We start from the raw sequence: 15,731 nt of genomic DNA on the forward strand, positions 1-15,731 counted from the left end.
CCTCAATTTCTAATGCAATTAGGACTTCTTTAAGTAAAGAACGAATAAATTCCATTTTAAATAAATATGAAGATTTATCAGCATCAACCTCTGAAACAGAATCCTCTGAACCAGAAGAATCATTAGAATCAGAATGATGATGTTCATTTAAAAATTCATCTGGATAAAGAGAAGTTTTAAAAGACTTTTTATGTTTACTAGAAGGAGGAATAACAGACATAGACTTCTTAATAGATTCAGAAACAAAATCTCTTATGTTATCAGGAACACTCTGAACATTAGATGTTGATGGAACTGCAACAGGTAATGGTATTTTACTAAAGGAAATATTTTCTGCATTAACAAGTTTGTCATGACATTTAATACAAACAACAGCTGGAGGAACAGCTACCAAAAGTTTACAGCAGATACACTTAGCTTTGGTAGTTCCAGCACCAGGCAGCGATTTTCCTGAAGTATCTTCTGACTCAGATGCAACATGAGACATCTTGAAAATGTAAGAGAAAAAACAACATATAAAGCAAAATTGATCAAATTCCTTAAATGACAGTTTCAGGAATGGGAAAAAATGCCAAAGAACAAGCTTCTAGCAACCAGAAGCAATGAAAAATGAGACTTAAATAATGTGGAGACAAAAGCGACGCCCATATTTTTTTAGCGCCAAATAAGACGCCCACATTATTTGGCGCCTAAATGCTTTTGGCGGCAAAAATGACGCCACATCCGGAACGCCGACATTTTTGGCGCAAAAGAACGTCAAAAAATGACGCAACTTCCGGCGACACGTATGACGCCGGAAACAGAAAAGATTTTTTGCGCCAAAAAAGTCCGCGCCAAGAATGACGCAATAAAATGAAGCATTTTCAGCCCCCGCGAGCCTAACAGCCCACAGGGAAAAAGTCAAATTTTTTAAGGTAAGAAAAAATGATTGATTCAAATGCATTATCCCAAATATGAAACTGACTGTCTGAAAATAAGGAATGTTGAACATCCTGAGTCAAGGCAAATAAATGTTTGAATACATATATTTAAAACTTTATAAAAAAAGCACCCAACCATAGCTTAGAGTGTCACAGAAAATAAGACTTACTTACCCCAGGACACTCGTCTACATGTTGTAGAAAGCCAAACCAGTACTGAAACGAAAATCAGCAGAGGTAATGGTATATATATATATAAGAGTATATCGTCGATCTGAAAAGGGAGGTAAGAGATGAATCTCTACGACCGATAAAAGAGAACCTATGAAATAGACCCCGTAGAAGGAGATCATTGTATTCAAATAGGCAATACTCTCCTCACATCCCTCTGACATTCACTGCACGCTGAGAGGAAAACCGGGCTCCAACCTGTTGCGGAGAGCATATCAACGTAGAATCTAGCACAAACTTACTTCACCACCTCCATAGGAGGCAAAGTTTGTAAAACTGATTTGTGGGTGTGGTGAGGGGTTTATTTATAGGCATTTTGAGGTTTGGGAAACTTTGCCCCTCCTGGTAGGAATGTATATCCCATATGTCACTAGCTCATGGACTCTTGCTAATTACATGAAAGAAAAAGAACACTCTTTTTGCACATTGATTAATAACTAAACATTAAAATTTAACTTTTACTTAAAATTCTTTAAAATGACAGCCAACACTCTCTTTACTTTTTAATTGCACTCTGTTGTAAGCTCAATTTAGAACGTATTTAGATTTAAAATCTGTTGTGTAAAAACATTGCTATCCAGGAATGGGGGGGGGGGGGGAAGGATGGGAAGGGTATTACTAGAATATTTTTTACGGAACGATTACTCTACCCCAATATAGGGGATACACAGGGCATTGATCCCAATTAGAGGTTGCTCCTTAATAAAATACTGTTATCCTACACCACCTATCAAACTACTCCTCCGGATAGATGCTGAGTTAAGCAACATTGTATAAAGTGTAACAAGTCTCTTCAACGGAGCTGTGTTTTTAATGTTAATTCTGTCACACTACAATAGTTTATTTGTATATTAGTATTGAAGCTGTCATTTTAAAGAATTATAAATAAAAGTTACATTTTAATGTGTAGTTATTAATCTGTGTGCAAAAAGAGCACTTTTTTTCTCTATTTCTTTGATAGGGTTTGTTTATTTGAATACATTAGTCCCTATATGCTCAAAGCACCCTTGACAGTTTACCTCTTCCAAATAACAAGGTCAGTCAGGGGATAATTCTCTCCCCCCACTAAATTTGCATTACAGGATCTGTTTCAGTTTGTTGTTAATGCAAAGGCACGTTACATACTCATGGAAATATTTTGATACATTTTTATTGAAGTTTGAGGGAAACAACCTTTTCGTTCCTCAGAACAAATAGCTTAATGCAAAAAAGTAAACAATTAGACAGTCATCCCTTACCAAACACAAACTGCTGTCCATAACAGCAAATCGCTCATCCACATTGAACCTTATGCTACCCATTGGGTAGTAGATACAATAGTATTCAATGTCCCAATTCAGTAGGAAGCTGTACATGTAGATTTTGTTCCATGGTTGAAGAAAAATCTTCATAACAGGAGTCTGAATATCTAGTTCCTGTAAATTTTATCCACTCAGCAACCAGGTCACTAACCTAAACTTTGAGGACTGGGATAAAAGATCATTCCCTTATGAAGCACACATGGGAACATCCATTGAGGTTTTACTGCCAGTTGTGTAACTGGTACAATGACCTCCTTGGTCAAAGTAGAAGGGTAGCAACAACCTTTGCTTATTCTCTCTCTTGATTCTGCATCGAACCTGGGGATTAACGAAATTGGGGAAAATATATAGATGTTTCAGGAACAAACATTTTCTGGTAAAGAAAATTCAACCATCAAAATCTCAATAGTTTCTAAAATATATCTACACCCAGTGTCTCAGATATATTTTATTAATTCTAAAAACAAAATTTATGCTTACCTGATACATTTATTTCTCTTGTGGTGTATCCAGTCCACGGATTCATCCATGACTTGTGGGATATTCTCCCTACCAACAGGAAGCTGCAAGAGGATCACCCACAGCAGAGCTGTCTATATAGCCCCTCCCCTAACTGCCACCTCCCAGTCATTCGACCGAAGACAAGCAAGAGAAAGGAGAAACTATAGGGTGCAGTGGTGACTGTAGTTTAAAAATAAAAACACCTGCCTTAAAATGACAGGGCGGGCCGTGGACTGGATACACCACAAGAGAAATAAATTTATCAGGTAAGCATAAATTTTGTTTTCTCTTGTAAGGTGTATCCAGTCCACGGATTCATCCATTACTTGTGGGATACCAATACCAAAGCTATAGGACATGGATGAAGGGAGGGACAAGGCAGGCGCTTAAACGGAAGGCACCACTGCCTGTAAGACCTTTCTTCCGAAGAAGCAAAAGTATCAAATTTGTAGAATTTAGAAAAAGTATGAAGCGAAGACCAAGTCGCCGCCTTATGTTCAACAGAAGCCTCATTTTTAAAAGCCCATGTGGAAGCCACCGCTCTAGTGGAATGAGCTGTAATTCTTTCAGGAGGCTGCTGGCCAGCGGTCTCATAAGCTAAGCGGATTATACTTCTTAACCAAAAGGAAAGAGAAGTTGCTGAAGCCATTTGTCCTTTCCTCTGTCCAGAGTAGACAACAAACAATGCAGATGTTTGACGAAAATCTTTAGTAGCTTGTAAATAAAACTTTAAAGCACGAACCACGTCAAGATTGTGTAAAAGACGTTCTTTCTTTGAAGAAGGATTAGGACACAGTGACGGAACAACAATCTCCTGATTGATATTCTTATTAGATACCCCCTTAGGAAGAAACCCAGGTTTGGTACGCAAAACTACCTTATCTGCATGGAAGATCAGATAAGGGGAATCACACTGCAAGGCAGATAACTCTGAAACTCTTCGAGCCGAAGAGACAGCTACCAGAAACAGAACTTTCCAAGATAAAAGCTTGATATCTATGGAATGCAGAGGTTCAAACGGAACCCCTTGAAGAACCTTAAGAACTAAATTTAAACTCCATGGTGGGGCAACAGGTTTAAACACAGGCTTGATTCTAACTAAAGGCTGACAAAACGCCTGAACGTCTGGAACATCCGCCAGACGCTTGTGCAAAAGAATAGACAGAGCAGAAATCTGTCCCTTTAAGGAACTAGCTGACAATCCCTTCTCCAATCCTTCTTGGACAAAAGATAATATTCTGGGAATCCTGACTTTACTCCATGAGTAACCCTTGGATTCACACCAATGAAGATATTTACACCATATCTTATGATAAATTTTCCTGGTGACAGGCTTTCGAGCCTGAATTAAAGTATCAATGACCGACTCGGAGAAACCACGTTTTGATAAAATCAAGCGTTCAATCTCCAAGCAGTAAGATGCAGAGAAATTAGATTTGGATGGTTGAACGGACCCTAAAGTAGAAGGTCCTGCCTCAGCGGTAGAGTCCATGGTGGAAGGGATGACATGTCCACCAGATCTGCATACCAAGTCCTGCGTGGCCACGCAGGTGCTATCAAAATCACTGAAGCTCTCTCCTGCTTGATTTTGGCAATCAGACGAGGGAGCAGAGGAAACGGTGGAAACACATAAGCCAGATTGAAAGACCAAGGCGCTGCTAGAGCATCTATCAGCACTGCCTTGGGATCCCTGGACCTGGATCCGTAACAAGGAAGCTTGGCGTTCTGACGAGACGCCATGAGATCTAGTTCTGGTTTGCCCCAAAGTTGAATCAACACAAAGTTGTGCAAACACCTCCGGATGGAGTTCCCACTCCCCCGGATGAAAAGTCTGTCGACTTAGAAAATCCGCCTCCCAGTTCTCTACTCCTGGGATATGGATAGCTGATAGATGGCAAGAGAGTGAACCTCTGCCCATAGAATTATTTTTGAAACCTCCAACATTGCTAGGGAACCCTTGTTCCCCCCTGATGGTTGATATAGGCTACAGTCGTGATGTTGTCCGACTGAAATCTGATGAACCTGACCGCAGCTAGCTGAGGCCAAGCCTGAAGAGCATTGAATATCACTCTTAGTTCCAGAATGTTTATCGGAAGGAGTGCCTCCTCCTGAGTCCACGAGCCCTGAGCCTTCAGGGAGTTCCAGACTGCACCCCAGCCCAGAAGGCTGGCATCTGTCGTTACTATAGTCCAATCTGGCCTGCGGAAGCTCATCCCCTTGGACAGATGGACCCGAGATAGCCACCAGAGAAGAGAATCCCTGGTTTCTTGATCCAGATTTAGTAGAGGGGACAAATCTGTGTAATCCCCATTCCACTGACTGAGCATGCAAAGTTGGAGCAGTCTGAGATGTAGGCGGGCAAACGGTACTATGTCCATTGCCGCTACCATTAAACTGATTACTTCCATACACTGAGCCACTGAAGGACGAGAAGTGGAATAAAGAACACGGCAAGAGTCTAGAAGTTTTGACAATCTGGCCTTCGTTAGGTAAATCTTCATTTCTACCGAATCTATCAGAGTCCCTAGGAATGAAACTTTTGTTAGAGGTGATAGAGAACTCTTTTCTTCGTTCACCTTCCACCCATGGGACCTCAGAAATGCCAGAACAATGTCCATATGGGACCTGGCGATTTGAAAAGTCGACGCCTGTATCAGAATGTCGTCTAAGTAAGGGGCTACTGCTATACCCCACGGCCTGAGGACCGCTAGGAGGGACCCTAGAACCTTTGTAAAGATTCTTGGTGCCGTGGCCAACCCGAAGGGAAGAGCCACAAACTGGTAGTGCCTGTTTAGAAAGGCAAACCTGAGAAAACAATGATGATCTTTGTGTATCGGGATGTGAAGATAAGCATCCTTTAAGTCCACGGTAGTCATATATTGACCCTCCTGAATCATAGGAAGGATGGTTCGAATAGTCTCCATCTTGAAGGATTCCTCCTGCGGAACTGGGTGGATCACTCCCATAACTAGGAGGTCTTGAACACAATGTAAGAATGCCTCTCTCTTTATCTGGTTTGCAGACAAATGTGAGAGATGAAATCTCCCTTTTGGGGGAGAGGTTTTGAATTCCAGAAGATAACCCTTGGACACAATTTCCAATGCCCAGGGATCCTGGACATCTCTTGCCCAAGCCTGGGTGAAGAGAGAGAGTCTGCCCCCTACTAGATCCGTTTCCGGAACGGGGACTGCTCCTTCATGCTGTCTTAGAGGCAGCAGCAGGCTTTTTGGCCTGTTTCCCCTTGTTCCAAGCCTGGATAGGTCTCCAGACCGGCTTAGACTGGGCAAAAGTTCCCTCTTGTTTTGTGTTAGAGGAAGTTGAAGCTGCGCCACTCGAAGTTTCGAAAGGGCCGAAAACTAGACTGTTTGGTCCTTAATTTGTTGGACCTATCTTGAGGAAGGGCGTGATCTTTTCCTCCAGTGATGTCAGAAATGATCTCCTTCAGTCCAGGCCCGAATAGGGTCTGTCCTTTGAAGGGAATGTTGAGAAGTTTAGACTTTGAAGTCACGTCAGCTGACCAGGATTTAAGCCATAGCGCCCTGTGCGCCTGAATAGCAAAACCTGAATTTTTAGCCGTTAGCTTGTTTAAATGAACAACGGCGTCAGAAACAAATGAATTGGCTAGCTTAAGAGCCTTAAGCTTGTCAATAATATCTTCCAACGGGGTTTCAACCTGTAGAGCCTCCTCTAGAGACTCAAACCAGAAAGCCGCAGCAGCAGTGACTGGGGCAATGCATGCAAGAGGCTGGAGAATAAAACCTTGTTGAATAAAAATTTTCTTAAGGTAACCCTCTAATTTTTTATCCATTGGATCTAGAAAAGCACAACTGTCTTCGACAGGGATAGTGGTACGCTTAGCTAGAGTAGAAACTGCTCCCTCTACCTATAGGGACCGTCTGCCATAAGTCCCGTGTAGCGGCGTCTATAGGAAACATCTTTTTAAAAACAGGAGGGGGAGAGAACGGTACACCTGGTCTATCCCATTCCTTAGTAATAATTTCAGAAAACCTCTTAGGGATTGGAAAATCATCAGTATAAGTAGGTACTGCATAGTATTTATCCAATCTACATAATTTGTCTGGGACTACAATAGTGTCACAGTCGTCCAGAGTTGCTAAGACCTCCCTGAGCAATATGCGGAGGTGCTCAAGCTTAAATTTAAATGTAGACATATCAGAATCAGGTTGAAGTATCTTCCCTGAATCAGAAAAATCACCCACAGATTGAAGCTCCCCTGCTTCAGCTTCAGTACATTGTGAGGGTGTATCAGACATAGCCACTAAAGCGTCAGAGAGCTCTGTATTTATTCTAGTCCCAGAGCTGTCTCGCTTTCCTTGCAATCCTGGCAGTTTAGATAATACCTCTGTAAGGGTATGATTCATAACTGCCGCCATGTCTTGCAAGGTATACGCAATGGGCGCGCTAGATGTACTTGGCGTCCCTTGAGCGGGATTTATCGGTTCTGACACGTGGGGAGAGTTAGACGGCATAACTTCCTCCTTGTCAATTTCTTCTGGTGATAAATTTTTTAAAGCCAGAATATGGTCTTTGTAATCTATAGTAAAATCAGTGCATTTGGTACACATTCTAAGAGGGGGTTCCACAATGGCTTCTAAACATAATGAACAATGAGTTTCCTCTATGTCAGACATGTTTAAACAGACTAGTAATGAGACCAGCAAGCTTGGAAAACACTTTAATAACTGTGAACAAGCAAAAAAATAAAAACTGTACTGTGCCTTTAAGAGAAAAAAACAATCACAGAAACTGCAAAACAGTGAAAAAAGCAGTAATTTTTACGAAATGTTTACAGTGTGTATAATAGACTGAAATAGCATTGCACCCACTTGCAAATGGATGATTAACCCCTTAGTTTCAAAACCGGATCAAAAAAACGATAAACGTTTTTAAACAGTCACAACCAACTGCCACAGCTCTACTGTGGCTCCTACCTGACCATACAACAACTTTGGAAGGCACAAAAACCCTTTAGAGAGGTCCTATATGTTCAGGGGACTCCTTCAGGGAAGCTGGATGTCTCAAGCTGCAAAAACTACTGCACAATTTAAGCGCGAAAATAGGCCCCTCCCAACCTGTACTCACAGTGAGAGGGCCTTAAAAAACTATCCCTAGTCAAAATCTAGTCAGCCATGTGGAAAAACTGGGCCCCAGAATAAAGTTTTATCACCAATTTGTAATAAGCGTTTATATACCTCAAGCAAACGTTATATCTATTCAGTAATGAGAGTAAATAACAAAAATATTACCCTTTACAGCAAGCATGATACCAGTCGTTATTAAATCACTGTAATCAGGCTTACCTTAAATAAATCCGGTATTGTCAGCATTTTCTAGCTTATCATTTCTCTAGAAAAATTTAAAACTGCACATACCTCAGAGCAGGAGACCCTGCACGCTATTCCCCCAGCTGAAGTTACCCATCTCTTCAGTTATGTTTGAGAACAGCAGTGGATCTTAGTTACAACCCGCTAAGATCATCAAAAACCACAGGCAGACTCTTCTTCAACTTTCTGCCCGAGGCTAAAATAGTACAACTCCGGGACCATTTGAAAATAATAAACTTTTGATTGAAGATAAACTACATAAATGCACCACATCTCTCTAGCTACTTCCCTTGTTGAGAGCTGCAAGAGAATGACTGGGAGGTGGCAGTTAGGGGAGGAGCTATATAGACAGCTCTGCTGTGGGTGATCCTCTTGCAGCTTCCTGTTGGGAAGGAGAATATCCCACAAGTAATGGATGAATCCTTGGACTGGATACACATTACAAGAGAAATTGTAGATTGCTCAAATGTAGTATGCACCTTAGAGCAATTTAAGTCCATACAATCACATCAGAATCTTTAAAATGCAAAATAGCAGAAGGTTGTACAATGTTATGTATAAACATACAATTAGATTTTTATTTAAAGGGACACTGTACCCAAAATTTTTCTTTCGTGATTCAGATTGAGCATGAAATTTTAAGCAACTTTCTAATTTACTCCTATTATCAAATTTTCTTCATTCTCTTGGTATCTTTATTTGAAATGCAAGAATATAAGTTTAGATGCCGGCCCATTTTTGGTGAACAACCTGGGTTGTCCTTGCTGATTCGTGGATAAATTCATCAACCAATAAAAAAGTGCTGTCCAGAGTACTGAAAACAAAAAAAAGCTTAGATGCCTTCTTTTTCAAATAATGATAGCAAGAGAACGAAGAAAAATTGATAATAGGAGTAAATTAGAAAGTTGCTTAAAATCACATGCTCTTTCTGAATTACAAAAGAAAAAAATGTGGGTACAGTGTCCCTTTAATGTGATCCGATATGTCTAGCAGTGTCCCTTAGTATGTTTTTGGTAATTGGAATTTGTTGTATTAGGTACTGTATTTCTTGTATGTTCAAAGACTAAACAGAAAAGTCTCCTACTTCCTACTGTGATTGCTACTTGGTCGTTTTTATTTCCCATATTAAACACACAAAGATTTTGTTTTTAATGCCCTTGTACACTGCTCCTCAGTGTTGGCTCTTAATCACAGTGAGCACATGGTTGATACCCATTATTTACACAATATTCAATAAACAATTTATAGCAGGGATGGCTACATTCAACTCTCGCCAAAAGTTTTTGCCGCCCCAGGAAAAAGGTGTACTAACAATGGGTGCCACAGTTTTTGTTGTCCAATGAAAAAGCTGAAGTAAAAAATGTGTGCTTTAGGGTGGAGAGAACAGCAGACAGGGAATACCCTGCAACCTTAAATGATATGGCCATGTGCCTACTGGACATACCTTTAAAAATTGATAAATGTATATGCGGCCCATTAGTCTTCAAAATATTTACCTGTGCCCCCCATGTGTTAGGAAGTTGTCCATCACTGATCTTTAGTACAAAACTACTTCAGAGGTTACATCACATATTACTATTAAAAGTTTCATAGTTATATTGATAACAAAGTCCTCTCAGATGTTTGTTGCTATATGGTGTGATCCATAAGCCAGCTCACCTCCAAGCACATAGAAGCCTCATTCAAAAAGTTTAACAAGCAGCCTCCTAAATTCAGTCACTTCAGAACATAGGTGTAAAAACATGCATCAAATAATATAAGCAATGCAACTCACTATTAGCAGAGCTACTGATCCCCAGGGGGAGTTGTCTGACATGTTTTTGTAGTCATTTGTAGTCTCAGATAACTCACAAGTTATGCACAAAAAATGGCAGTTGCTGGTGATTTAGGAGGGGTTAGCAGAACACTATCATGCTCAAAGCTAGTGGTGTCCAACTCTTCAAGGCTGCTAACATAATATAATCATTTCTCTTCTCGAACACAGGTGTATTAATAAAGTTATGTGTTTAAAGTGAATGTAAAGTTTCATCAAGCAGTGCCCGGTTTTTAAAAATACTATTGAAAACAGGGGCACTTTCATTGATTAAACTTTACATTGCACCATATTTGTAGAAATACTTACCACTTCGTCTTGAAAGCCGGATCACTGATGTCGCTTCCCCCATTCGTCAGAAGCCTCTTCCTCTGTCAGAAATGACGATTCCGGCCTTCATCCAATCACAGGGGGGGAAGCCAGGATTGGAGGATGCCGGAATCGTCATTGCTGATGTACGAAGAGGCTTGCGATGGGCTGGCAAAACGCTGAAGCGGCTTTCAAGACGAAGAGCTAAGTATTTCTACAAATATGGTGCAATATAAAGTTTCATCAATTAAAGTGCCCCTGTTTTTAATAGTATTTTTAAAACACGGGCACTACTTGATGAAACTTTACATTCACTTTAAGCAAAGTATTGAGATCATATTTAAAAAAAGAGAAACGAAAATAGAGGCCATGTGCAAGCAGCTTGATCCTGTTTTGGTTCTGCAAAATTATAACGTAAAGGGACACTGAACCCAAATTTTTTTCTTTCATGATTTAGATAGAACATGCAATTTTAAGAAACTTTCTAATTTACTCCTATTATCAATTTTTCTTCGTTCTCTTACTATCTTTATTTAAAAAAGCAGGAATGTGATGCATAGGAGCCGGCCCATTTTTAAATGAAAACCTGGGCTAGGCTTGCTGATTGGTGGGTAAATGTAAGCCTCCAATAAGCAAGCGCTATCTATGGTGCTGAACATAAAATGGGATGGCTGCTAAGATTTACATTCCTGCTTTAAAAAAAAAAAAAAAAAAAAGATAGCAAGAGAACAAAGAAAAATTGATAATAGGAGTAAATTAGAAAGTTGCTTAAAATTGCATGCTCTATCTGAATCATGAAAAAAAAATTTGGGTTCAGTGTCCCTTTAAAAAATTGAACGTGAATAGGAAAAATTGTATGAGAAGTAATAACAAATTAGAACAAAAAAAAAATACTGCAAAGCTGGGAATAATGAATGGGGCACTTGCTTATTTAAAATATTTTCTACTGCCAACTATTCAGTGCATTAGCCTCCCCCACCATTAAATGACAGATGAGTCAGACGTGCAGAGTGCATAGTCTACATAGTATATAACAGTTGAGACATTTTAAAGGGATACTAAACCCAAAAAAATTCTTTCACGATTCAGATAGGGAATACAATTTTAAACAACATTCCAATTTACTTATATCATCTAATTTGCTTCATTTTTTAGATATCCTTTGTTAAAGAAATAGCAATGTACATGGGTGAGCCAATCACACAAAGCATATATGTGCCGCCACCAATCAGCAGCTACTGAGCCTATCTAGATATGCTTTCTAGCAAATAATATCCAGAGAATGAGGCAAAAATAAATAGAAATAAACTAGAAAGTTGCTTACAAGCGCATACTCTTTCTAAATCGTGAAAGAAGAAAATTGGGTTTCATGTCCCTTTAAAAAGAGAAAATGTTTTTGCAATAAAAGTGTCATGTTAAACAATTGTACTTACCTGCAGAACTGTCTCCTTATGACATGGCTACCTGCAACACTTTTCACCTTTCTCAAAAGTTGCACTTCTATAACCTATGCTATATCTGCTCCAAATTTACTAGGAGCACACCTTCAGTCAGTCCAGAACCAATGAGGTTGTTTTCATTGACGGGTTCTATTTGTGGCCAGAGTAATCTTTAGTTTCTGTGGGTTCCAATGCTCCCAAATGTAAGTAATTAACTTGTCAATTATTTAGCTTACATTTTTATGTAGGAACATTAATGTCCATTAAATAAGCAAGCATTTATCCCCCATGAACACTGCTAATAAACACAAAGATGAGCTAAGAGAAACATGGGTCCCAAATCAGGTTACCTACTTTTAGGAAAGCATGCAAAAGTGGGTTTTTGCAGCAACTTGTGATGCTTTATCCAAGTGGCTGCATAGAGGTCTGAACTTTTGCAACAATACTCATAACAATCATTTCTCTTTAGAGAAAACACATCATACTCTGGAAGGAACGAGATATAGAGCGAGCATTTCCAATGTGCATCTGCAGAAGGTATATAAAAAGGTCTTTCCAAAACCATTAAACCTGAATTTACATAAGCTACAACACAAAATGATTTACCTAAATGTACAGATTTAAAATTTAACCGCCACCAATTAAACTTCCAAGCAGATCAGACACAAGAAACACTGTATTATTTTGACTGCATAAAGACATGCAAGTTATAACTCAGGCGTATATTCAATAAAATGGTAACACTATCCGTTGCTATTATAAAGAGAGCCTAATGAAAATACACTTTGCAGAATAGCATCTATAAAATAGAAAGAAATTAAAAGGTTTCTTAAAACTGAAATGAAATTGAAGAGGGTTCAAGCAACAAAAAAAAAAGAAACCACCTATAAATATTCATTCATAAATATAATTTTGCCAGCTACGTAGCATTTTGAAGTAGCCAGATGGGTGCAGTTTAATACTTTGCAATATTATAACATTCTGTTATTTATAAATGTTACTTAAAGGGACAGTATACACTCATTTTCATATAGCTGCATGTAATAGACACTACTATAAAGAATAAGATGCACAGATACTGATATAAAAATCCAGTATAAAACTGTTTAAAAACTTACTTAGAAGCTCTCAGGTTAGCTCTGTTGAAAAGGTAGCTGGAAAGCCCACTGCAAGTGGGAAATAGACACTCCCCCTCCTTTTGCATATGAAAAGACCCTTTACACAAACAGCAGCAAGCTGGAGAAGGTAGCTGACGGTATTCACATAAAACTTTGGGGCTTGGTTAGGAGTCTGAAAATCAGAGCAATGTTATTTACAAATAAGCAAAGCTATACATTAAAAAAAAAAAACTTGATGGGCTATATAGATAGATTATGCAAAGAAAAAATGAGTGTATAATGGCCCTTTAAGCTATCAAAAGTACAAATTTAAATGCATAATTTACATTAATTGGTTTAATGATAATTGCATAAAGTGCATGCTCTATGTCAACCATGAAAGTTTAATTTTGACAGTCATGTCCCTTTAATGAAGAGATAACAGTACATCTTTCTCTTCATTTTAGCCGTTCTAGTCTAAACATGAAGTCAGATGACGGCTTGAGATCAAACTGCCAAGCTTCCCAGATAACAACGGCAATTATTAGCATACCAACGCCACCAGCTTTGACTCCAGAAGGGGAGACCAGGCCTCCAAGTCCACCTCAGCGCTCCACAAACATTCACAGTACCAGCAACATTGTTAAAGTGTCTGCATTATAAGACACTATTATACTAGCAAATCAAAGCAGCCGTACCATTTCCTTTTTTGCTGCAAACTAGTGGAATTAGCAGTGAAGGGACAAGCTTCCGCTAAACTTGCCATTTACCACCATGGAGTAGATAAAAACTGGGGATTCATGCACAAGAGATGGATATATCTATATACATATCTATATCCATATATAGATGTATGTATGTTTTGAAATTGGGCTGCTAGAATGATTAACGGCAAGTTGAGAAGTGAACACACAAGCAAAATGATAACACTGTGTCTAAACACCTTTTTTGAGGTTTTCAGTGGATAATATTTATTCATGAAGAAATGACTAAAATAATTACAAAAAGTATATATATATATATTAAGGAATTGCGACAAGGATTATTATTTTTTTGTCTTCTCTTTTTATTTTTTTTTTGCAGGTTGTAAAAGGGGAACAGAAAATAAATCTAATTTTCTCTTGGAAGAGAATTTGCAAGCAACCAAAATGACACAAGTTTTGGGTTACATTGCAATAGAAAAAAATAAAAAATGGACACACGGGTTGGGTGGGGATTTCAAAACCTGTTGAAGAAATTCTATTTTCTTGAGTTTTCTGTGAGAATGGACATTGAACTTTTAATGGATTAGCTCCTAGCACATATCGGATCCGGCACACTAAAGAAGCGAGCACACACACACACAGCCAACAGATATCTTCCCTTGCTGTTGTTCTAATCTTAATTCGTTAGATCATTTTGTAATAGCCTTATAAGTCCGAACAGTGCAGACTGTGTTGTTGTCAGGTATTTTGTCTGTGGAAAAAAAGCATAATTGTGAAGAAAAAAAAAAAAAAAAGAAAAAAAAAATACTGGTAGCATTTAGTTACCTCACCTCCTCCCATTGTCTGCGTTATAGTTGAAATCACTTCAAAGCAGTGGAAAAAAAAGGCAGCCAGTTCTGTATTTTTAGAAGAAGAAGAAAAAAAAAAAAAGTACAAGTCAGAAAATGTATTTCAAATATTTTTTCTTATTATTTTATTAGAGACAGTGTACTGTAAAATGGGGTTCTCCTTAATGTGTTTCCCAATTACTTGTTATACCAACTGCAGAGTTTAAAATGTAAAATTGTTCCTTTAGGTATATTTTTGTATATGAAATAACAGTCTAACTAAAACCACAACCCAATAAAGTGGGCTGAGCTTGTAGGGAGAAAATACCTCATTATATTATCCGTCTAGTTATTTACACAAAGTTCTTCCCCCACTGGGAGTATTATATTATTTAAATCCTCTTGTTTAAATGTTTGTTTTTTGTAACCAGAGCTTAAAGGGACAGTTTACTCAAAATGTTCTCCCCTTTAATTTGTTCCCAATGATCCACTTTACCTGCTGGAGTGTATTAAATTGTTTACAAGTATTTCCATTAACCTTATATTGGCATTTGAATTAGTTTATTTAGCCTGTGGTATCCCCACCCATCCTGAAAGTTTTTGGCCACAAGGCCAAGCTGTATTAACACAGCCAGTAGAAGAAATTACACTCCCAGTGAGATAAGGCAATAAAATGTTAATTTTCCGTTGTTCTCTCCAAGTATTGGTGATTAGTTTATGGACAGATATAAGATAAAGAAGCAGGAATATGTACAATGTGATAAAGTAATGAGATCTGATTATACCTACAAGCTCAAACTATGTTAGTAGGTTGTGGCTTCAAAACACAAAATCAGCTAATTCATATACACAAATAAACCTTAAAAAAGCAAATCTCATATTTTATACTCTGTAGCTGGTAAAAAAGTAATTAGAAACACATTAAGGGAAAAACATTTTTATAGTATACTGCCCCTTTAAGTACAGATATGTTCAGTATGGTTGAGGACACAATAGGCAAAGTCAGCTATTTCAAGTGAGAAAATAAAGGCAAAGGAGCTATTTGTAAAAAAAAAATTAATACACTCCAGTAGGTAAAATGGATATTCGGGAACACATTAAAAAGTAGAAACTATTAGAGTAAGCTGTCCCTTTAAGTATATACCACAGTAAAGAATATGTTCTGAAGCAAACATCGGCAACTGTTCACCTCAATTTTAATAGTAACCTAGTTCAAATATTTAATAGTAAATAATGAAGAGCTT

General features: G+C 38.4%; 1 protein-coding gene across 2 annotated transcripts in view; it reads left to right on the forward strand.

Annotated features, from left to right (window-relative positions):
* KCND3 (potassium voltage-gated channel subfamily D member 3) overlaps positions 1-13,741 on the forward strand; it is a 587,344-nt gene extending 573,603 nt beyond the window's left edge. For both annotated transcript variants that reach the window (XM_053706631.1, XM_053706632.1), the window contains one exon: positions 13,424-13,741. In XM_053706631.1, the coding sequence (XP_053562606.1) occupies positions 13,424-13,619 (196 nt within the window). In that variant the 3' untranslated portion in view covers positions 13,620-13,741. The remainder of the gene's footprint in view (positions 1-13,423) is intronic.
* Positions 13,742-15,731: the final 1,990 nt, after the last annotated feature.

The sequence above is a fragment of the Bombina bombina genome, chromosome 3 (genome assembly GCF_027579735.1).
Source record: "Bombina bombina isolate aBomBom1 chromosome 3, aBomBom1.pri, whole genome shotgun sequence".
In the NCBI taxonomy this organism is placed as follows: domain Eukaryota; kingdom Metazoa; phylum Chordata; class Amphibia; order Anura; family Bombinatoridae; genus Bombina; species Bombina bombina.